General features: G+C 34.1%; 2 protein-coding genes across 3 annotated transcripts in view; one reads left to right on the top strand and one right to left on the bottom strand.

Annotated features, from left to right (window-relative positions):
* The window catches only part of LOC145248962 (mitochondrial import receptor subunit TOM70-like), a 172,932-nt gene that overhangs the window by 63,663 nt on the left and 83,418 nt on the right, over nucleotides 1-25,851 (top strand). For both annotated transcript variants that reach the window (XM_080110770.1, XM_080110769.1), the window contains exons 6-9: nucleotides 3,448-3,658; nucleotides 10,566-10,700; nucleotides 17,825-17,930; nucleotides 19,536-19,654. In XM_080110770.1, coding sequence (XP_079966896.1) covers nucleotides 3,448-3,658; nucleotides 10,566-10,700; nucleotides 17,825-17,930; nucleotides 19,536-19,654 — 571 coding nt within the window. The remainder of the gene's footprint in view (nucleotides 1-3,447; nucleotides 3,659-10,565; nucleotides 10,701-17,824; nucleotides 17,931-19,535; nucleotides 19,655-25,851) is intronic.
* Nucleotides 13,156-25,851, bottom strand: part of LOC145248963 (uncharacterized) — a 437,400-nt gene continuing 424,704 nt past the window's right edge. Inside the window, exon 3 of the transcript XR_013863436.1 lies at nucleotides 13,156-14,262. The gene's annotated coding sequence lies outside the window, so the exon portion shown is untranslated. The remainder of the gene's footprint in view (nucleotides 14,263-25,851) is intronic.

Here is a 25,851-nt window from a genome sequence, read left to right on the forward strand (position 1 = left end):
TAGTGCTTTTGCAATCCTAAAATCCTCCGAGCTTAACAAAAATTTCCTAACTGTTTTTATTGTGATTACCAAAACTTAAAAATAACAATTATGACCACTTTCCAGCAAGATCCAAACTTTTTAAAATTTGGAAATCAAATTACCCTGGTTACATGGCATAATCATTTCCTTGTATTGGCAATGTAACTTCTGAAATTTAAAAATAATAAACTTCAATTATGACTAGATATCTTTTAAATTTTACAATTTTAATCAAAGAAATCTTTATCTATTTATATATATATTTCAAATAAATATGAACAATTATTTTTAAATCTACAGACATTAATACTTCATGCTTGCACAATCATTAGTGTGTGATGCTATTGATGTTGTCCTGTCCTAGTGTTTAAAAGCAAACAAAAAAAAAAGAAAGAGAAATGACAAAAGAAGTAATAAGTTTATCAGCAAAACAATAAAGAGGAAGTTGTGCACCGGGTAAACAAAAAGGAAGCTGACATGGGATTGTATGTCAAGGTGTGGCAATGATGGTAATAAATGGACCAAACAAAGAATGTAGATTTAGAGTTGGTTTGCAGGCACTTTGGGGAGAGGAGACTATGAACTTACAACAAATGGTCTTGAGTTTACAACGGTTAAGAACACTGTCCATCTGATGAGTTGCAAGCTTGACACAGTTGAAAGCAGATTGTGGTTTCAACCAGGCTGGGAGAACTTTGGGAGATCAAAATGAGCCGACATCAACTGACAAACTCACCCCAGCAGAAAACCTAAAATATGAACGTTAGCGTTTAAAGAGTAGTTTCCCATGACAGTGTCACACACGCATGCAGAGTGCAACTAATATTTATAGAAAGTGTCAGTTTGCGTTTTTCTCTGGAGTTTTTTGTTTTTATACTTGTGAGCCACTGCCCCCCCCCCTTCTTAGCCACCAAAAAAAAATCCATGGCACACAATATTGGGATTGGTGATCATTGTGGAATTACTGTGAGTTGGAAGATTCAAACCCAGTCACAAAATCAACCTTAACTCCATTCGTCGTATATAATAATTTTAATACCTACAGACACTAGTGTTTCATCCTTCCGAAATCATCAGTGCAGAAAGTTATGATTGCTGCCGGTCGTAGAATTTGAAGCATGTAACGAAACCATCTCTGTTTCCATATGTTAGGAACATAACTCCAAGACCATTGTCAACTGCAAAATGAAATTAAACATTTCTAAAAGCATAAACGTTATCAAATATTGAGCCACAGTGATTAAACTACTTGGAAATACACACGTAAAAGATGTACTTTATCTGAAAATACATCTTTTAAACTCCTCAGCCTAACGTTCACAGGAAACCTGAGTTGGAACAATTACATTGAGAGCATTGCCAGGACTGCTGCGAAGAAGGTAGGTTCTCTCTACCGTGCTAGAAAGTTACTAACGCCTGAAAGTATCCTGTACCTTTTAAGGCCACCATTTGCCCATGTATGGAGTATTGTTGTCATATTTGGGCTGGTGCATCTGCTACTAGTCTCTCGCTCCTAGACAAGGCTCAAAAGAGTCGCCAACCTGATAGGTCCTGAACAACATCTAAGCTTCAGCCTCTGTCCCATCGATGAAATGTAGCATCCCACTGCCTGTTCTACAAGTACTTTAATGTGAACCAACATCTTGCTGCTCAACTTCTCACATAGTACCCCTGTAGATTATGTCCCTGATAGTAGCCCCCTACATCAAAGTGGCAATGTGCCTTGTTTGGAGTGAAAATGTAAAAAAAAAAAAAAAATGTACGAAGTGCCTTGAATAAGTTTACAGACTTTTTCGTATGCGCACTTTTATTGATAGTACACACATGAAACTTTAGTCACTTTCTAAGTAATCTCCTCCGGCTGCAATACACTTGTATCATTCCAACAACTTCTGGAAGGCCCCATGGAAGTCTTCTTGTGTGAACGTGTCAATGACCCTCATCACAGCCTCTTTCATCTCCTCAATTGTCTCGACAGACTCTAAGGTTTTTCTTCAGCCTAGGGAATAATCCAAAGTCACAGGGAGCAAGATCTAGACTATAGGGAGGGTGAGGAACTGTCTTGATGCTCATCTTGCTCATGACAACATCTTTCTGATCCTCTCTGAGCACCCTTAGGACAAACTTCACACAAATCTTCTGCATCTTCAGTTCCTTGCGAATAATTTTATGTACAGTTCCCACACTGATATCAAACTGTGCACTTATTGTCTATAGACACACAATGGTCCATGAATTTTTTATTTCACCAATCAACTCTGATATCTTGACTTCCTTACTTTTCCCACACCTTTCGTCATCACTCAGACTCCTTACCTTCTTTGGATTTCTTATACCACTCAAAAACTGATGCTTGATTCGTGCTGGATGATTCAAAAGCAGCCTGAAACATTCCATAGGTTTCCATGGCATTTTTTCCAAGTTTAAAACAGAATTTTATTGCATATCATTCTTCTATTGTGTAGAGACGTCATTTTATTTCGCACATAAAATGTAGAAGTACCCCCCCCCTTTTTTTTCACCAGTTGGAAAAAAACACTGATTTTTAACATGATTTACTTGCAATGAGAGCACTTCCTCTAAGGGTTAAGTATTCATAAACTTTTTCATGGACTTGACGTAGTTAGGCTGTTTTATACATAAATAAACTTTGCACACAAATGAAAACAATGTTACCTCGCAGCCCCTAAAGTTTCAAAACAATGCAAACACATAACTAATCATGGGCCTTGAAGTTTTGAAACAGACAGACAGTGCCTATGTATATGACGGGATAAGAAAACTCATTAAAATAAATAAAGATTATCTTTAAAGTAGTTCATAAAATTCTTGTATATCATATTAAATATGTTATGAAAATTTCTATGATGTTTTTATCATAAATTTTTGACATTATTAATCTCACTTCAAACAAACAGTTCAACTTAAAAACATAAGAGAATCGTAATGAAAGAATCGTAAGTCTAAGGTATTTTTTTAACAATGCGATTCTGATTCCCCGCAAAAGTACATGATTCTTACGATTTCCGATTCCGATTAATTGTCCCACCACTAGATAGAACAAAAGGATTTTGTGGATTAAAGGTTACTGAGTTTGACAAGACTCACCTGAAGAAGGTCATACATTTGTTGAAACGCTGATTGGATTATTATAATCCAAATAATTCAAATAGATTTCAGTCATCTGTTTTGTTTGTCTGAAAATGATACATTTTCCATTGCCATTGTTCAGAACCCTAACCCTAACCCCAACCCCATTTTCAACATAGACGTTTCAAAATAAATGAAAGGTAAATGAATTTTTGTTTGATTTATTTTTTAGATGACCTTTTATAATTTACTAATGTAATAAAATAAAGTATTATGATAAATTCTCATCCATGAATTTTTTGTTGCCTGTTTTAATTTCTGAATCTTCTTTTTCAGTTCTCCATTCACTGAAGCCTGTAAACAATTTCTGGGTGGTAAATGTGAAAATGTAATTGATCTTTGCAATGAAGAATTATTGTTGCCAGAATCTGAATATTTGACGGAAGCTTTGCTTTTACGAGGAACAGCACATTTTTATATGATCGCCTTTGAAGATGCCATTACAGACTTGGATTCGTTATGTGCTAAACCAGGTATAGATACAAAGGTAAGTTAAATTCTTTACTACACTACCTAAAAATCTGGGCAACCCCGCTAATTGTTTATAAAGATTTATAAAATACTAATTGTAGTAGTCACCTGCATTAGCTTTAACTCTTTATCGACTTGCATATGTGCAACTTAGTAAAATATTTCTACTTATATATAAAAGGTACTTTGTGTGTGTATGTCTCCAATGGACTTCAAAATGGCTGGATTAAATTTTATGAAATATAATTTGGAAATGTTCTCAGTTAGGTTTTGAATAGTAATCCCTCTAAGTATCGAAAATTGTTAATCGATAATCAAAAAATTTGATCCAAGAAGGAACAGTTCGATTTGGATCAAAGTTAACACCATATAAAGCTTAACATCACAAGTGCATTTGAGAAGTTTTATCACTACACACACAATGGCTGTATATATAAAATCAACAATAGGTTCTTTTTTATAAGATAGGTATTTATTCAAAATGAATGTTGCTGTTTAGGGCACAATTGAAACCTGATACTTTTGCATGTTCAACTTTAATTCAAGGTATTATATAAAGATAATTTTATAAAGTCAACAGTAAGATCTCTGCAGTGTAATGTAGACTACAATGTATTATGGACTAAGTCACTGTGGGAAGGCATGTGAACTTTCCTCTTGGTGCATCACAATGGGTCTCTAACTAGAGTAGGCAATCAATCAATTTGATTGAAAACTGCAATTTTACTGATTTTGATGATAAAAGTGTGGTGTGGAACATTCATTCAATCCCGAGCAATGTCGCATCTCACTGCTAGTAAACTAAAAAACAATGATTTCACTTATTGGAGCACAAGTTCTAGTGTAATTGAAAGAATTTGATTAATTCAGAGAAATTTTGACATTACTAACCAGCAGAGTGTGACCACTGTTGACCAAAAACATAATCTATAAGGAACATGTATGTCACGACGTATAAAAGTAAAACCAGTGAGGGTTGAGGATATGCGTTGCAAGTAAAGATATGATGTGTAATGTGAGTCTTCGACACAGATTTAGATCTGATGACCTTAGAAGAAGATTAAATTTGAACAATGTAGGGAGATGTATGCAGAACAGTAAACTTTGATGGTATGGTCATGCAAATGTTTGCATGTAAAACGTACGTTAAACCGATGATGATGATGGTTATTTAGTCTTATAAGGCATTCAAGTTGGTTCACTTGCTGTTTATAATGGTCTTTTTATAAATTTGGTCTTGCGAGGGTTAAAGCTGTCCAGTGTTTTAAGACAATAAAAATAATCATTGATTAACAAAACAAACTTTTTCTCAGAAGGAAAGTGTTGGGAATGTTGTTGCAAGTATATATATATATATATATATATATATATATATATATATATATATATATATATTTACAATGAAAGTTTAATTAAAGGCGATGAAGTAACTTATTCATCTTGGTAAAAGTTTTGTCAAGTGTCACTTAGGAATAAAAGTCATGAATATGGCTGTTCTGGTAACTTTATTCCTTGTAGTTGTTGAAGATGGCAATGATTAGGTGAAGTATTGCTGCAGTGTTGTTATCACTGTTACTGTTGTTGAAAAGGAATGAGCGAATGAAAATGGTTGCTTTCATATTTGGCGGTCAATCTTTTTGGTAGATTGAAGAAAAGATTAGTTATGAGTTGGGCTATGGCAAGAGAATATTTTTTTCATAATTTTTACTCTCGAGTATATATCATTTAATATCTTATGTTTTTAGAGAGTGATGCGGTTCTCGATTGATTGTATCTAATTGTGTTGTATATATACTCGAGAATCAAAACAATGAAAAGAATAGTCTCTTGTTATAGCCCTAGTTATGAGTTGGACATTTTGTTGGTGCAAAAATCCTGGTCAAGAGTGTTGAAGCTTTGTGTTGCAATGTAGACATTTTGGACGAACAGATTTCTTTACAAACAAGTGTTTTTATAGACACAATAGAAGGTTCTAGATTTGACAGTTTCTTTGCATATAGTCATGTGTTTGATCAGTCTGTGTGTGAGTGGTTTAAGTCACATGCGCACTTTATTCGACTTTCCATTTTCTGGGTGAGAACAACTAGCCAGTTTAGAAAATAAGTGAATACAGATCAACATTCAAGGCTGATTTTGAAAATCACCACAAATAACCATTTTCTTTGTCAATTTAAGTTTTTCCTTGGGCATTTTTTACTATTAACTTTAGTTGAAAAGTAAATTTACAAATTTTGAATATGTAAAAAAAAAAAAAAATGGTATTTTTTAAAACCAATGTTTTTTTTTCTCTAAAGTTGAATTAAATTCTTTACTCTTTATTAACCCTAGAGTCAGGTTCCAGTGTTCAGATGCCACGATATATGATGCGGACATGTTAATCAGAGATTGGGTGCCATCAGTCAGAAGTGAAACCGAAAGCAAAATTTTGTAAGAAAAAAAAGATTTGCATAACTGAAGTTGGCAACTAAATGCTTTCACCGACGTGGCCATGATTATGCAGATGCTATGACATCGCAAATTTAGTTATTTCAAATGAAAGAAAGTGTTGATGATTAGCACATGTGTGGTTTGCGAATCATGTCGAAAGGCGGGTTTTTATCTGCCCCCTGCCCCCCTTCAAAGAAAACGATATTTCTACTCAAAATGTCTAATTTTTGGATATTAGTTGCCCGAAAGATCGCTCTTAACAATGCTGAGTTGATGCGTATGAGAAAAGTTTTTAGCGGACATACAAACACCACACACTAACATACAGACAGTTGCCCTTTACATAATAGACTAGAGGGGGTGCCTGGCGTCACCCGGGTGTTTGTCAGTGTGTGTGTGTGTGTGTAGGGAGGAGGAAAAAAAAAGTTTTGGTAGGCTCAAACTTGAAGCCTTGAGGTGAAGGTGGAAAAGAAAGCATGACATCTTACCGCAATGCTAAGTGGGCAGAGAAGTGAGAATCGTTGAAATTAAATGCTTAAAAAAGTCTGCTTAAACATCACGCCATAGAGAAATGAAATCATGCAGAGCCAGTTAAGTTTTATGCTTTCTGCATATTTGTTTGTTTCCCTAAGATGTTTGGGGAAAACCAGCTCCCCACAAATAGGGGAGTGTTCAAATGAATGGCAATTGTCTGATATGACTGGTTTTCCCTGCATTGATCAAAACTCATTGCTTTCTGGACGTCTGTGGCACGAGTGCCAGGGAGCTTTGTTTGCTACGGATTCAGTTTCGCTTTTATATGGAAAAGCCAACCAAACACGCGGAGAGAAAGAAATAGTACAAAATTAGCGTGTAAAAGATTTTGTAAATCTGAGATATTATAATCTAGGGAGTATATAAAAAGTTGTAAGAATTAGTGCCCCCCCCCCTCCCTAAAAAAAGACATACAAAAAAAAAAGTGCACACACACATTTTCATTTTTATATAATAGAAGACAGGCTCTGAGAGGAAGAGGTAAAAATTAACATCTACTAGAATCATTTTCGATTAGACCTTTCTTTTTTGATAAATAATATGTTGCACACAAATCTAGTATTTTAATGTCTAACGATTTTATGGAAGACTTAATGTATACCGATTTTATGGAATACTAATGTATACCGATTTTATGGAATACTAATGTATAACAATTTGATTATCTGCCTTTTTTTGGCCATTGTTATCTAGAACTGTTCCATCATTTTTATGTTTCACTACATCAACAGTCAAGCATCTGCTTCCCAAGGCTGTGAGGTGTATTTGTGCATTGTAACTACTCTCAGACACCTACTCTATCTGAACTCGTGTCCTTTAGATGTGACTGTAGAATGGATGGAGTCACCTGTTTCATGTGGGTGGTAACTTGTGATGTCAGATTGGTTGCTGAGCAGACTATAATTATGGGATTAAAAGACCATTGGCTGTAAGACTCCACTTTGGTCCTTATCAGACAAGAAAGGCGATCAGAGAGACCAGCTCTACCAATACAGTTTTATATAAATTGTTTCACACACAAAAAAAATAATGATAATAATAAACTAAATGTATGAGTATTAGTTGGTAGTTTTTTTTAATAAAAATCAAAGCTTACATCTCGAACCTCTTCAAAAGATATAGTAAAAGCTTGGAATGATCATTATGTGTAAAAGATGGAATAAATAGAAAAAGCAAAATATAACAAATGGTATAAAAAAAAATAGAGAAACTCTAAATACAAATATAAATTGCATATTAAATTTTAATACTCCTAAACTTCCAAGTGAAGTTAAAGAAGCATATATAAAAATAAGTTTAAATATACTGAATCCATCCAGATGTTTTAGCTGTCAAAAATTTGGATACAATCAAAACGGTTTGGAGAAGATGCATCTAAAACAAAAGATACAGATTGCCAAAAGGAGGCAAATTAGATAAACTGCAAAAAGATTATCCTGCAAACTTCAGAGATTGTGATAGTTGTTGGCTGTCATGGTCCTTGATGTAATACAGGCTAGGAAGAATCCAGCTGAACCTGACCAGGGTGAATATAACAAGTAAATATACTTGTTATTGTATTTAAATTAAGATGCATTTATTCAGTCTGCATGTTTAGCAATGAAAATGCTATTTGCAAATGAACCAAATGAAATATTGCAAACAATATTATTGACTACTGACCAATGGACAAAGCCTCTTGTAAGATGCAAGCAAACATTACTTGCATGAGTTCTGCTTGATTGGTAGGTTATGTTTTTTTGTTTTATTTTTTTGTTTTTAGAGATCATTGTCCAGTTGGAGTATTGTTAGTTACAACTAATTAACCTTAACTTGAAGACGAATTTTACAGAAACTGTTTTGTTCTTTATTGCATTTCTTGTCCAGGCAAAATCAAGGGAAAAATCTTGACTTTACTCTGGCAATGTTTTAAGAATTCATTTCATCAATCTTTCTGTATTTGCTTCTAACCAGATAATGTCTACAAAGCATTCACCTACTGATCGTTACACAATTCTCATGGATGTCAAATCTCACACCTTTTAAACCTTAACAGTTATTTTCTTCCTCCTCAAAGACTTTTAATATATAAAAATATTACTCACTTCCTATCTCAAGGATGTAAATTGTCAGCTTTTAACAGAATTCTCTTTTTGTTTATAATCCAGAAAGTGTAATGCTTATACTTTAAAAAAACAAAAAAAAACAAAACAGATTTCTGCTTAAATTAAAAAAAAAAATAAATAAAAATAAACCATTTCTGTTAAACATTATTTTTTCATTATTCACTTAGATTTTATTTCTCTTTCTACTTATTTTTCTCTCTTTTCTTGATTTTTGTCACTTTCTCTTCCTTTCTCCATCTCGTCTTAACTTACCCTTCTTTCCTCACTCTTCAAAAAAGTTAATTTTATCATACTTCAAACAATATATGATGTGAGTAGGTAGAAGACTTTTGTTTCTTCAAAAATAGCTTTTTGTCTCCTTTTTATTCATTTTTAAATTATGAATCAACAAATTGTAACTTTTTGTGGAGAATGTAACTGAAGCTCAATATTTTAGTTTTTTTACCTTATTTAAAAATATTTTTTTATTTTTAAGTGATGGTGTGAACACACCCTAAAATATTTTGTAGACAGAAGAAAAAAAAATAGTACTTTTTTAGAATTTTAAGTGGGTGATCAGTGTTGTTTATGAATTTTAGGTTGGTTAACATTGTTTTTGTCATGGAACATACATTCTGTGCATTTGGTTTGGGTGAAGGCTACCACTCGGACTTAGAGTTAGTAATATGATTAAGGGAGAATTTCTTTGTTAAAGAGCTCGTCACTCAAATTTAGAATTAGTGTTAGGGTAATTATTTTTTTTTTTTCCCATTCAGCTAAACAAAATTCAGAATTTTTCTCTTACAGAAAATATTGTTTTGTTAAATGCTCTACAAAGCTAGAATGGCCCAGAAATGATGGATCATTTTGTGTTAAATTTCACATGCACAATGAGGAATAGCTTGAGAAATAGGGGAAGATTATTATCAGAAGTGTGTAGTTAAAATTTGTCCTAAAACATGCTAACACTTTTCAGACTTGGGAAATAAATGCTGGATCTCTGTATTTGAAAATGACTGTTTTAGAACTATGGTCAGCAAAACCCATATTGATTGCTGTATGATGACCTAAATTAAAGAAACTCATTGGTTTTGGAATGACATGAACATTATCAAAAAAAGAACAATCAACTTTGACCTCATCATCAGAAGAGTTCATGAAAATGTAGCAGTTACATGAGGGAACTATTTTGCTTAAATGCTTTTGCTTAAACAGTATCATGTGTTTGATTGAGTTTTATTTTGGCTTTGTGCACTGGAGCCTAAACTGTTAACTGCATGAATGTTATCAGACATGTGCATAGAATCAAGATTAATACGTGTAAATGTATGTTGGCACCAAAAAGATGATTCAAGATCAGTTCCCATTTTGATCACATCTTGATAGGAAACAAACAGGCTTGCTAAATTAGACCTTGAGGATATATCATTTATTTATCACTGAACAATTCTCATTTTATTCCAGTTTTCCTTTGAAAAAAAATTGACACCTATTTTAGTTGGTGTGATCTTATTTATGAAAGATGGTGACTTCCAAACTGATTTCGATTACTGTATGTACTCTTTGCTTTTGAAATGACATCAAGATTATCAAGAAAAAAGAATGAATTGGTTTTGGCTCTGTTCTCGGAAGAGATCCTGAAAGCAATATCACGAGCATTGAAGGAAAAAAATTGCAGTAATCATCTAAAGCATTTGATTAATCAGATCTGCAGTAATGTAGAACTAAAATGGGCAAAGATCCTCTGAGGATTATACATTCATCCAACAATGGTTTTGTTCTTTCTGTTTATTTCTTTTTAAAACTTTATAATAAAATAAATGAAAATTGTTTATTTTTTTTCTGCCTATAATTTTTCTCCATTTTATTTTCTCACAGGTGAAAGCAAACGCACTTATAAAGAAAGCTAATTGTTATGGTCAGCGAAGTTTGTCACAGGAAGCGATGGATATTTATGATGAGGCTGTTAATGTTGATCCAGACAATGTAGATGTTTACTTCCACAGAGGACAGGTAAGACTGATATTCTCTGCAAATTAAATAGCAGGCCCCTCTATATAAGGCCTAGGTTGCAAGTTGTCTTTCAGTAATCCAGAGGAAACCATTTTAGTGTCAATATTTTTTTCAAATCTAATAGAGATTTGGTATCTATTTGTCTGGAAGCATAACTATCATTTCTGCTAACAAATACACTTTTCTTTTTTCTTTTAATATGCAATTCAGTTTACTATTTCAGAAAAATGTACTAGCTTTTGATGCTTAATTCAGGGGAGAAGGGGTTAGTGCAGTATCTTTTCTGTTGTCAGGAGTCCAACCTCCTAGGCATTACCTTCCTTTTCTGGGAGTAGGCATAGTTTAATGTTTTGTGGTCATTACACCATCCTCCGAAGCATTACTTCCTCCATTTGAGGGGTGTAGAGTAGTGTATCGTTGCTCATCATAATCCCATCCTCCCAGGCTAGCAAAAATATGCTTCTTGTGGCATCTTTTGCTAGTTTCTCAACAGTATTCGGAGATGTGTGCAGAACAGAACACTTTGATAGTTTGACCCCGTTGAAAGAATAGTTGAGTTCTTGAGTTAGATGTAGAACAATTAAGGCAGCAGGTCAAGTTTATAAGAAAAGCTGATGAAGACATGAAAGGAAGTGATAAAAACGGATTTGGGATAAATAAAAACTTGGTCAGAGATAGATTGTTTTGAAAGTCAATTTTTAAAGCCAGCTATTGCATGTCAACTATGCATAAAGGATGTTAAACTGAATGTGATAAGTTTAATAAATTTGTCCTTCACTGGTGCCATGCTTTATAATTAGCAATATTGAATTTGACCTTTAACTCATCAAGTACAAACAGGTTATCAATTTTAAGGTCATCAAGTGCATATATTCTCACGCATCAATTTCTTTTCTTTCGCTTTTAAGTTTAAGATGTGTCATACAGATTTGTATGACTTGATAGTTCTTTAAAGAATTGCAATATTTGATATTTGTACTTTTTTTTTCACATAGGAGTCACCACTTATCAAAGCCCAGAGGCCACTCGAGGATAAGGGTTAAAGAGTGTACCGTAGTCAATGGGACAATATTATAGGAATCGTTAGTAGTTTAAATTTGGTAAATTGAATTACTTAAGGGGATGGCTCATCAAGAACTTGTTTACATTGGACTTGAAGATGACCATATTGTAGACAGCTGGAAAGCAGGCAAATGGAAGAGAGTTCCACAGGCATGCAGTTCTAAGAAAGAAGCTTTGTTCATGGAATCTACATTTAGGTTTAGACAGGGATAAAGAGTGGGGGGAAATTATTGATAGTGTTTTCAGCTAGATGAGTGTTTCTTGTGAAAGTTTGGCATGTGGGGACCATAAATTGGAGCTCAGATGGACTCTTGCCATGAAAATAATGATAAAGCAGAAACAGGCTTGCAATGTCTCTTCTGTGAGAAAGAGGTTGCAGGGAAGAGAAAAGAGCATCCCCCTACGAAGTCTATTTTGAACTGTTTTAAGGCAGGATAAGGACTTTCTAGCAGCTTCTGCTTAGATGTGGCAACAATACTTCATCCTTGGATGTGCCTGGCTCTTATATAGGTAGAGAATTGCATCAGCAGTGAGATATCTACTAGAGTGGGAGAAGGATCTCACCATTTTTCCAGCGTCTTTGGCAATGGATTTGATGTACGTGTTCCATTTCAGATCAGGAGATTTGGTTGTTTACAGCCTTTGATGTGCTGTCATAAATGGTAGTGTCGCCAGCATAAATATCTACGAATTATCTAAGGATGTGATTTGGAAGATCGTTGATGTACATCAGGAAGAGAGTTGGACCCAGGATGAACTCCTGAGGGACTCCAATATTAATACTATGAGCTTCTGATTTCTACTCATCAACCACCACTCTTCTGAACCTATCAGAGAGAAATGATTTAATAACCGAGAAGACATTTCCAGCTATACCATAGCTGGAGATCTTGTGAAGTAGACCTTTGTGCCATACCCTATCAAAGGCCTTTGATATGTTGAGCAATTGCCCTAGAAAGGAAGCCTCTGTCAAGAGATTCGCTAATCCTATGAGATATAACCATAAGCACATCTGCTGTAGATCTAGCAGAACAGAAATCATATTGGATGTCACTAAGAAGGTTATTTTTGCTAAGGTGGTTGACTACTTCTTTATTTAACATAGATTCCAGTAACTTACTCATGACACACAGGAAACTTATTGGTCTGTACTGAGAGGGAGATGACAGATCACCTGAATTCTTAAATACAGAGCATACAGATAAGATTTTCCAGGATGCTGGGAAGCAATTCTCCTTAAGACAATGCTTAAATAGCTTTGTAAGTATGGGAGCTAGTTCTTTTTTTTTTTTACACAGTGGTCACCACTTATCAAGGCCCGGAAGCCACTCAGGGATAAGGGTTATTGCAAGTACCTTACGTTAGTGTGGAGATTTGATGAAGATTGGTTGAAGCTTTTTGAGCACTATAATTGGAATGCCGTCAGAGCCAGTTGCTTTACTGGAATCAAGGTTTTTGATTAGCTTGGCAACATCACACACAGATATTTGTATATCGCATAGCGTGTTTTCTGATACAGGAGAAAATACAGGGGTTGGCAGCCTTGGTTGCATAGGATAGAATTAGCTGCAACGTTCTTGGCAAAGAGTTGGGCTTTGTCTGATGCTGACATTCCTTTTAAGTTTATTGTGTGAACAGAATAAGAGAAGGAAAGGATTTTAGATAAAAGATGAACTTTATTGATAACAAGAATACAAGTCATTAGACGGCATATCTTCATCTGACAATTTAAGGATTGGCAAAAGTGTTAATTCTGTGTATTGTTTTGCAATGGAAATGTTGATAAATCTGATCAGCCTGTCATTTTGCATCAAAAAGCATCAACTTGATCTGAAAAAAATTTGCTGTTTAAATTTCATCCAAATTTCAACCATATTCAAACTTATCGTTGTCAAAGGTTAAGGTCATAAAATTTCAAAGGTTAAGGTCATAGAATCTAGGACTTCATTGGCGGCAACATGGCAAGTCTATAATTTTCTTGAATTTGATAACCCCAAATTAAGTTGATTGTAAGTTGGACCATGACCGATACTTTAACCAAGTTTGGTGACAATTGGTCAATCAATGTAGGCACTAGATTGTACGCAATGAACAAACAAATAAAAACTCAACTGCAAACATAACTGCCTTGGTGAAAGTAATTATTTATGGAATTCAAGAATTGTTTACATATTTGTCAGTGATATGTAAACATAATATGGCATAATAACATTGACACAATGGTTCCCGCTGGATTATTGAAGTTAAATAACGTTGAACCTGGTCAGTACTAAATGGGTGATGATTTGGGACTTCTAGGTGCTGTATGTGCTCTCCGCTTATCTCTGCATTGCTTCCAGTCATCCTGGACTTCTTGCCACTGAACCCAAACAGTGCCGATTCAGGAGAGGTGTGGTTGGAGATTGTGCAACCCTTGCTTCACAATTACTAGCACAGCTGGCCCTACAAGGGGTATCCTTTGTCTTTCGAGACTGAATGGAGGCATCATTTTCATTGTTATCTGAAATGTGATAATTTAACACTAGTGAATAAATCATAGCATATAAATAGAAAATTATGTTTTCTCTTTGTAAAACTCAATTATGTTCTGTAAAGCCACAAATCAAACAACCAAACTAAACACCATGAATAAATATTTGAAGATATGACTTGAAGCGTAAAAACTTTTACCAAAATAACTATTTGACGTTAAATGACCCAAAAAAGGGGTTGATATGGTATAAAATTAAACAACCAAAATCTATTATGAATGTTGGGTTCGTCAAAAAGTAGGTCTTTTGTCTCTTGACTCTGCAGGTATGCAAGTTCTCTAATCCAGAAAAAGTGGATTTACTATTTATCTCTAGTACATAATCCAAGTTTATTTTTTTTCTGTACTGCCCTCTTCACATAAAAGGCGAAGGGTTGGAAAATTCATCTCTATTTAATTTTTGTTACTATGATTTTTATTACAGGTTTTTAAAATGTTGATTGAACCTGTCTTATCTTTTACTTTTCTTTTATCCATCAATGTATTTATCAATATTTATCTATTTACACACTGTAACAAAGTTTGTCTAACTGGTCATGAGCCATCTGCTACTACACTGTGTGTCAAATTATTAACAAGATAACATTTTTTTACCAGTTTCAGAAACTTATAGATAGTTTTGTATCAAAAGCTTTGGAAACGTTGGTAATGACGAGCTGCGCGTACTGTGAAATTTTCGTACTGTTCTGCGCAATGTAAGCAACTTGCCATTGTAATTGCTGAATCCACGGTATTTGAGGTGTCAAATTATTAACAAGGCAGATTGTTTCGTCAATAAAATGGGTCCTTAAGGGTGGTTTGAGTAGTTCTGAAAAGAGTACTATTACAGAACAGCTAGCAAAAGGTAAAACGATCCTCGAAATATCGAAAATGATAGGAAGGTACCATCAAACTGTGAAGAACTTTGTTAAGGACCCTACAAAGGTACGTAAGAGAGCTGATAAAGGTAAATCTAGAGTTGTTTCATGCCGTTCTCCAAATTAAACCTGAAGTTGTTAAGAACCTTGGGCAGATAAGTCAAGAAGTCTTTGACCAAACCGGATTGAAGAATGTCTATAAAAGTACTCAATGTCACCTTCTGAAAGAAGTGGTAAAGTCTGTTAAGCCGTGACAAAGCCTCCATTAAAGCAACATCACATACAAAACCGATTGAAATGAGCAGAGGACAACATGAAAACAGATTTATCCAAAGTTTTGTTCACAGATGAAGTGCGTGTCACTCTTGATGGGTCCTAGATGGACGACATCGTCATCAGCGTTTTAAGGCACCAACAAGGTGGTGGTGGGATAATGATTTGGGCTGGGAGTATCGGAGGTACTTTAGTTGGCCCATGGAGAGCCCCAGAAGGCGTAAAAATGATGTCAAATGCTTACATAGCTTTCTGAATGAGCACTTTCAACCATGGCTGAACAATCAAAGGTTGACGTTCAGAAGAACCATTATTTTTATGCAGCAAACAAAAGCAAAGAGTATTTGCAACAACTGGGGTTCTCTGGGCTATGGAAGATGGAATGACCTGCAAATTCACCAGATTTAAGCCCAATTGAGAACCTTTGGAGTATTATGAAGCGATGCCTCTATGCAAGTGGATACCAATTTAAGAGCAAAGATGAGTTGTGGGATGCTCTCCAAGAGGTATCGCGAGGAATAACTGTTGACGAAATCATAAATTTGACTAATTCTGTAGACCAACGTCTTTTACAACTCATTCATAAAAAAGGATCGCATATCCCCTACTAATTATGTCAACATAGAAATTGCTATGTAGTTATTGTGTTCTAAACATTTTTCCTAGTTCACTTAATGTTTGAAAATTATTTCAAACAAGAAGTTATGGGTATATTGTGTTATTTTTCTCAATCTCATTAATAACTTAACACACTGAAATCAACATATTCCTATCTTCTTCCATAGTTTCGCTAATACTACTTTTATTTTCTGACTGGAGTAGCTGAATAGTATTGTAAGCACTTTCTCAAAGTTTCATCGATTTTTATTCACTCGTTCCTTAAATATTTAAAAAAATGTAAACTCGTTAATAATTTCATACGCAGTGTATATATTCTTTATACTGCTTTGAGTTTAAAGAAGATAGGCATGTTTTACAAGTCTCTGTGAGTTAATTTATTTTAATGTACATATGATTTTTTCACATTTTTTTTTTTTTTTTTCAATTTTCACTGACGAGACTCCTAAAGTAATAAATTTATGTTCACTCCAACTTGACAGTCCTGAAACATACAAGAAAAACAAATATTTCCATTTATTTTGAATAAACCCCAGAATATTAACTTAGTAATTTTAATTGGAAGTAATTGAAATGTATATTTTTATAAAAGTGTGCCAGTCTTGTTCAGAATTTTTCCTTTTTGTGTAATTTCATTCCGAGTCAGATGACAAGGTCAGATTAAAATTATAAATATTTTAAGAGTCAGAGCTGGTCATAGTCCACACTTTGTATGCAGACGTCGCAGGTGTATATGGCATTGGACGGTGCCATAGATGTGGAAACCCTGTATTTTGGCATGACATTATACCAGTAAATTGCTTCTGATACGGAACATTGTTTCCTAGCTGTAATGGTTTTCACACTTCTGTGATTTCTCTCAACTACACCACTTCCTCCTGGTTCGGAGACACACCGTAATCAGACACACACTCCAGTCTTGCAGGAACTGGCGAAAGTGTTGACTGGTAAATGCAGTACTAATGTCCGTTAGTATTTCGATTGGTGAGCCTTGCTCATAAAATATGGACTCCAACTGGTGTACAATACTTGGTGAATCTTGCCGACATGGAGACCTCCATATTGCAAATCGCAAAGGACCACAATCAATGAGTGTAAGATAGTGGTCACTGCCATAAGTAATATCTACAACCGACATGTTCAAATTTCCCCTCTTATCAAGCCTACCTTTACTATCCTCATCATTATTTTCATAATGTTTTGTAAACCTAAAACCTTTTGTAGTTGCATCTTTTCAAATTTGGAAATCTTTGTCAAACTTGAAAACAATATTTAATCTAAATGTTAAAAAAAAAACATAATTAGATGTCATTCCTCATCCCAGAAAATCCTAAAATGTTTCATTAAAAAAAAAATAGACCTCCCCTTTCTTCCCCAAATCATTAGATGTTTTTAAAAAACAAATCAGTTATATTTATTTTTTTCTTATGTAAATTAAAATTCCTGTTGCTATTTGAGTTCAACATTTTTTTTTTTAATGCAATTATTTCATTTTTGGAAAACGGCCATCCTGTGTAAAATGAAAATGCTATATCATTACAAGTAAATTAGAGATGGATTTCAACAGTTTAAACTTTAACTCTCTGCTGTAGATAATGATAAATGATTGTAACTATTTTTTCAATGTGTAGCCTTACAATAGGTTTTGATATTTCAAAATGACCATTACTTCTTTCATTTCGAATGAAAGATATCAAAAGAAGAAAACCTACAAATGTTGATAAACCGTGATGGAACAAATTCTAAAAAAAATTCTTACATTTTATTTTGTTCCTTTTCTTAAGCAACTGATGTTCGAAGATCGATGTGAGGAAAGTATCGAAGATTACCAGAAATGTACAGAAATCTGCCCAGATTTTGCGCATGCCTATGTTTATAAATGTCTTGCAGGTAGGCATTGTTGATTTTTTTTTTCGTTTCCATTGTTTTTCTATAAAATGAACATGTTTTATTTCAAGTGATAAAATGATTCCAATATTTGTTCCTGATTCAACTACCAATTCTGTTCTAAATTACTAATTCCAATGCTTTTTAAATTTCAAAATATCTAATTATAGATTTGCTGATTTTTTTAATTTTTAATTTTTTATTTTTTCAAATTACCATAAAAATGCAATGTGTGCAAACGTAAAAATACACTTGGGACGTGTACATTACAAAAGTCTATTTTTTCTTCAAATGTTTTCCTTGTAATTGATTCAAAATGGTGAGGCAACTAAAGTTTTCTTACTCCTTTGAAATAAAACTGATTTGGATTAGTTCGTCCTTAATATTAATAACTAATACTAATCGTATTATTTGGATTCATCGGAATACTTTTCTCAGTGTCATTTTCATTAGTCAGTTTTTGGTAAAGTTTTTCGATATTTCCATTTTTGTAATATTTTGGGTTCGTATTGAATTGATATCACGTTTCTGAATTTTTGAGATAATGAGTGGTTATTTGTATTATTTGGATTCATTGGACTATTTTTCTCATCTTGAGTGTCATTTTCGATGGCACTCGAGATGAGAACAGTAGTCCAATGAATCTTAATAACATAAATAACCAATCATTATCTCAAAAATTCAGAAACTAATACAAAGATAATCGCATTTGATAAGTAGATAGAAAATCCAACGTAACATTTCATTAGCACATTGTTTCTAGTTTGTATCTGTTAATCTGTGGTGCTGATATTCTCTCTTTGAAATTCTCCTTAAGAGAAAGGGATTCCTCTCTGTTTGAAAACCACTTTGCTGGACAGAAGTCATAAATAAATCAAAGAATCAAAATACAAAAAAAAACAAACAAAAAAAAAACTGCAAACGGGAACAAGTGCAAAGAACAAGGATAGAACATTGAGTCTTTGATGTATTCATGCTGTTGTCACTGCTTGCTTAATATTATTAGAATGGAATAGTCTTCAGGAAATCAACCTACAATATTATAGATCATCTGGGCTTATAATTGAAAATGTTTGATTTTCGTAAACAGATGCGTATCGATTGGTGTGAATTCAAGTAACATTTGTTTGTGAAATTGTTACAATCTTCAGTTGTTTTTTTTTTATTAAAAAATATTTTTGGATCAGAAATTACTTTAAATCAAAATGAAACCTCTTAGTTTTAATTTTGTGTGTGCAGTTTTCCATTTAAATTAAATGTGTGCTTTTTCATAAGAACAGTTAATGGTTTTCTTGTACCCATCTGTAATAATTCCAGTAAAAGTGTGATAATTTTTGTAACATTGTTCTTGCTAAAGATTTGTTAGAAAGTTTATGTTCATTCAATTTAAACAGCAAACTGCACCCCACATAAGATGTTTTGAAGAATGTTTCTTTTAAAGTACTTGTTTTGTTGCATTCTTTCTACTTCTGAAGAAGTAGCCATCTTTTTCTATTGCAAATGGTTGGCTTAGAATCTAAGCCTTAAATGCTGTGGCATAATGATGAACAAGTTAAGTGGATACAATTGTTGATTTAAAAAAAAATTTTTTTTTTAATTTTTCACCAGAGCATCGGACGGCTTTGTTAAACAATTTTGCTGAAGAATTTGAAAATATTGTAACTCATTTTGGTGAAGTTGTTAACAAGTTTCCAAATTGCATAGAAGCTCAACTCAAATTTGGCCAGGTGAGTGATTATTAGACAATTAAAACAAAAGAAAAATGATGGGTCAAGTTATATTAAATTACTATACATTTTCTGGTTTCTGTTTTAATCTTTATATATATATATATATATATAATTAAACATAAACATTGTTGCTCTTTATTTGTTTTTTGTTTTTTTCTATTCAATACTGCCTGATTTTTATATTGAAACATTTAAGTAGAAGTTTGTTTCAGAATTTTTGAGAGTTTATAATTGGTATAATTTTGACTTTTATTCTTGGTTATTGTCTTCATGTTTCAACCGACATAACCTCTAATCTTCTTTAGGTGCATCTTTTTGAACTCCAGAACTTATAAGGAATTTTGAATTGGGCCCTTCAATTTAATCAAATGAGGGTAGATCATTCTCATTTCGTTTGATATAATAATTAAGAATAACATTTAAATAACTTCTTCTGACCAGTCATAGCTGATGGAACAATTATCAACCCTATAAATAAAGGATTGAGTTTGAAATTTTGTTATTTAGTCAAAGATTTTCATGTTTGAAAAGATACATCTAAAGAGGTTACATTGGCTGAAACTATGAATATAACAAGTGTGAGTAAAAAGTGTGTTAGCTTGTAACTGTCATTTCTCTTATTTGATCTTTTAATTCTCAGATTCCATAGGCAATATTTCTGACAAAGGAGGAAGAACTTTTTTAGATCTATCCATCTAAAATTTAGTGTTCACTAGCTTTTAACCATAAAGTAGTATTTTTTTTTTTATTTTACAAACTTTTTGCACCAAGTAGCTTCATGCAAATTCCATTAAAAAAAAAAAAAAAATCAAAATGAGAAGAAGTCTGCAGAATTTTATTTCTGGGGAATTCATGAAATGTTAAATTAGTGAACATTTTGTGTAGTTAGGTATCATATATTTTGTGTAGTTAGGTATCATATATTTGGCGTAGTAAGGTATCGTATATTTTGCGTAGTTAGGTATCATATATTTTGCGTAGTTAGGTATCATATATTTTGTGTAGTTAGGTATCATATATTTGGCGTAGTAAGGTATCGTATATTTTGCGTAGTTAGGTATCATATATTTGGCGTAGTTAGGTATCATATATTTGGCGTAGTTAGGTATCATATATTTGGCGTAGTTAGGTATCATATATTTGGCGTAGTTAGGTATCATATATTTGGCGTAGTTAGGTATCATATATTTGGCGTAGTTAGGTATCATATATTTGGCGTAGTTAGGTATCATATATTTGGCGTAGTTAGGTATCATATATTTGGCGTAGTTAGGTATCATATATTTGGCGTAGTTGCCTTGGGTGGTGTCCCATGACACCTTGGAACGGAATCCTGGTGGTTGAGGGTTGTAGAGGATAGAAATGAGTTCCTCTCCTTCCCAACACACTGGTCCTTACCTCAGCTAGACGGGCAGTCAGAAAGGCCCGCTCTGATCAATCGGCTGGTCACTTCCAGCTCTAAATCTGACGAACATAACAAGAAAATACACTCATGTTCCCCACATTATACAATAAACAGATTTTGTAAGCTATGGCTCATGGGTCAGTCAAATTTCTAGACAAATGGATCTAACACGACTGGAAAATTGATATTCTTACTAAAAAGAGGCTCTAAAACTTTTAGTGAAAATGGACAAAATACAGGTGCTTGGATCCACCAGTGAGAAGAGTATACCCCCTCCTGTATCCCTGTTGCTGTTGAGGCGAATGGATTCATTCCCCCACCCCCCTCCCAACACCTCCACGGTGGGTGGGGAGCACGAGAGATGAAAAATCAATCAACTTCCAATATGGCCTACAACAAGTCTCAAAAAAAAAAAAAAAAGAACCACAGCGAAATCACAGATCCTACAAGCTCAGACTCAGAAACCAAAACCAAAAACCAAACCTTCCTTACATACATTGTTATAGAAGCAATTGAAGGAGTGCCAATGACTAAAATGTCTCCATTCAAAATAGAAAGAATCCTATTGGACAAAATCAGACCAAAAACAGTAAAAAAAAAACTAAGAAATGGCACATTACTAATAGAAATAACAAACCAAAAACAAGTAACGGAAATCTCCAAATGGAAACACTTTGACGATCAAAAAATCAAAACCTACCCCCATAAAACATTGAATACTAGCAAAGCCATGATGAGGAGTCCTGAACTATCACTGTGCCCTTTAAAAGAAATCAAAAACAATCTAAAAAACCAAAATGTCATTGATGTCAAAAGAATTCAAATAAAAGAACTGGTGAAACCATCAACACAAATACATACATCTCAACATTTGACACTACCAAATCCCTAACAATGTAAAAATAGGATATGAAAAAATAAATACTGAAGTTTACATTCCAAATCAACTCCGGTGTCATAAATGCCAATAATACGAACACCATAGAGACCAGTGTACACAACCCCCAATCTGCATGAGATGTGGAGATAATGAGATACACAATGTCAAAAGGAACAAAATGCGTTAACTGTCATTTAGACTGTAGCGCAAATTCAATGGAATGCCAAAAATGGAAAAAAGAAAAAGAAATTCCTAAAATAAAACACAAAAAACAAGACCATTCAAAAAGCCCGTAAACTTGCAGAAAGCACAAAATACGCTGATATAACAAAAATAAAGATACAATCTACCTCTGACCTGAATTATAATACGACAAAAAACTCTTCCAACATCAAAATCGAAGTCTTCACAAAAATAATCAATGAAATATAAGAACTACATAACTGTTGTAGACCCTAGGAGTTACAAATGAAAGAAACCATAAGTAGTATAAAGTGTATAAAATATATGTATTTATCATAAAGAATACAGGAGCCACTAAAGTGGTATGAGAGGAACGTGTTCGTAGCATGCGGTTAAACATGGTATGAATATCTCCATTTAGTCTCTGAAACCAGTGGTATTCATAGGATTGGTTGATTCCACTTAGTTCTGAAATAGGGGTGATTTGTACCCCACAACACCCTCCCATCCCAAGCTTTGCATTCTCCTGGGATGATCGTATAGCTCTTTTTCCTGGGGTTGATCTCTATCAGGTCTGTCATTTTCCTTTTCCTGGAGGACCGACATTGTCCAGCTGCTTGTATTACCAAGTTGAACGTGTCATATATCTGGTCCATTACTTCTTGTTCAGCAGGAGGTTGTCTTTCGTCATCTGTTATACGTTTCCGAATTGGATTTAAATGCTTCTTGTGCGTAAATCTTGGACCTTCGATAATGTAGACCATCCGGCCGATCCTTTTCTGGACCTTTCCTAGTTCCCACATCGTACTATTATTTTTGGTGTACCTGGAAAAATACCTTTTCACCAGGTAAATCCTCTTTTTAGGAACTATAGTATTTGGCGGTTTCACCGGTTTTGCAAAAGTTTCTCGAAGACCGGCTGAAGTTTTCTTCGATGGAGTGTTTTCGTTTGGCATAATTCGGTAAACTTGTAAAAACTGTTGTAGTGCCTTTTCTGAAGGCATTTCTTTAGCCTTCTTCTGGGCTCTTTTCAGTATGTCTACAAACCTCTCTGCCTGACCATTTGATCGGGGATGATAGGTTGGCATCGTTATGTGGTTAACCTGGAAATCCTCGCAGACGCTTTTAAAATCTGCTGAAGTGAATTGTGCGCCATTGTCTGACACTAGACAATCAACCACACCAAACCTAGCGTACAATTTGTGAACACTGATTGCAAAATCCGTCGTTGGACTTTTACATTGAATTACCTCAGGTCATTTTGAAAAACTGTCTACTACTATTAAGTAATAGTTTGCGAGCCCTAAAAAACTCTTCAATGTAGTTACATTATGAGGTTCTGGCATGTCTTTTATAGCTGTGGACCTGTCTAAATCAGGTTTCCTCCCGCCCTTATCTATAATATGACCCAGGTATTTAATTTGTTCCAAAAAAAATTCGCATTTTGCTTCCTTCAATGTGAAGCCGTATTCTTTTATTCTGTCAAACACTTGAAATACATGATCTCTGTGTTGTTCAACATTTTGACTACGCATAAGAATATCGTCCAGATAGCCTATTGCAGAATCCAAACCGCTTAGCAAAGTATCACTTACCTGTTGGAAAATTGCAGGTGCTACTTTTATACCAAATGCTAATCTATTGAATTTATAAAGTCCTTTGTGCGTTGAGATACACAAAAGTTTCAAGCTATCTTCCTCTACTGGTATTTGTAGGTACGCCTCACTTAAGTCTATTTTTGAAAAATGTTTTCCGCCATTTAACTTTGCGAATATTTCGTCTGGGTTTGGTAGCGGGTAGTGATCGTCCTTGAACGCCGCATTCAATTCGGTCGAAAAGTCCACGCACACCCTAATCTCTTTAGATTTTTTTTTACGTATACAGTGAGGGCTGCCCACTCACTATAGTTAATAGTGGTTAAAATCCCAGTTTTAACTATTCTTCCCAATTCTTTTTCAATTTTTTCCCTCAAAGCGAACAGTACGCTCCGTGGCTTTTTGAATATTGGTTTTGCTTCGTCCAGCAATTTGAATCTTGCCTTTATTTTTGTGCAGCATCCAAGCTTTTCGGAGAAAACACTTGGGAAAGATTTTTTGAGATCCTTTTTGAGTTTGTCCGCTTCGGTTGTTAGGTTTTCGACTTCGTGACAAAAATCACTCATTGGCGAGTCCCATAATTCAAATTCCTGAATCCAATCAATTCTGAATAAGTTTGTTGCGTCCCTTAGAATGAAAACTTTTAGCTTTTTTGTGTTTCTTTTTAGTGACACATAACTAGCTCACCCTCAAAATTTATTTTTTCACCAGTTACCGATCTTGTGACTTTATTCGTCTTTGTCATCGTGGGCTTTCCTATTCTCTTCCATGTGTGAAAATTTATAATTGATAAATCCGACCCTGAATCGAGCTGCAGTTTTACTTTATTTCTGATTCTCACCGTAACATATTTCCTTATGTTCTCTGTTGGTGAAGAATCCATTTTTGCAGTTTTTACGTCGGCTCTTTTTTGCTACTTTTTTTCTGCAATATCAGGTCTTGTACCCTGCTCGCTTGCATAGGTCACATGTTATTTTCCTTTGGTATTGACATGCATTGTACCCAGGAGGTCCTCCACATTTGCTATGAGGGGTCTTAGGATTTTGTCTATCCTGATAATTTTGTGAAGGGTTCTTTTTTCCTCTTCATTGGTAATTGCTGGCGGGCGGGTGTCCTTTATTTTTTAAGTATATTTTTTTAATGTGAGTGATACCTGCTTCCTCTATGTTTTCGGAATCTTGCTTCATTGCCACGAACCACTGACAATCTTCAGCCAGTTTCTGAAGCGTCAAATCAAGTTCTAATTCCAATTTATTTAGAGCACAGTGTCTTGTATTGGCGTCTTTTGTGGCTATCAAACCTTGTGTGAATATTATGCACTTGAAATTTTCCGCCGTTAATGACAACAATTTGAAATCGTCACAGTGCTTATTAACTATAGACACAAAAGTTGTATAGTCCTGACTCTTTATGGGTAAGATTCATGCATTTCTATCTTTTATGAAAAAGGCTTCTTTTTAGACAACATAACTCCATTAATAGTTTGTCTGCCTCGTCAAATGACAATTCGTTGGTTTTTCTTGGTAAAATATAGTCCACGAATTTATGTTCAGATGTATCTAACTTCTGTAGCAATAAACGAACCTTCTTTAGATCTGTCCATGCACTGCAATAAATTTTATAAAGGTTTTCAAATCTTCTGAAATATGCCTCAAACATTAGGTCTTCCTCAGGAGCATAGTGAAATGTATCAATAGCTGACTATTTTGGGAAAAAGCTGTGCTGGTTTCTTCTCTGATGTCCTTATTCACTAAAACTTGCGTTATCAAATCCATTTTTTATTTGACTGACTTTGTTGCTCAAAATGTAATTTTTTCAATTCCAATATTTGTTCATTCATTTCTTTCCTTCCTCTTTCCTGTTTTTCCTTAAAGAATTTCATTAAATCTAACTGTTTTTCCAATATTTGTTCGTTCATTTCTTTCTTTTCTCTTCCTTGTTTTTCTTCGAGATATTTCATCAAATTTAACTGTTTCTCTTCATTTTGTTTCAAAATTTCCAATTGTTTCTCTTGTCTTGCCAAATGCTCTTCTCAGAATCTTTTTTCAAGTTCTAATTGTTTTGACTTTGTTGGAATTTCACCATTTCCAAAATCGTCCACATTTTTTTTTTTTTTTGGAATTAATGACAA

Source organism: Euprymna scolopes, chromosome 27, assembly GCF_053919585.1.
Source record: "Euprymna scolopes isolate OS-2025 chromosome 27, ASM5391958v1, whole genome shotgun sequence".
NCBI classification, from domain to species: Eukaryota; Metazoa; Mollusca; class Cephalopoda; order Sepiida; family Sepiolidae; genus Euprymna; species Euprymna scolopes.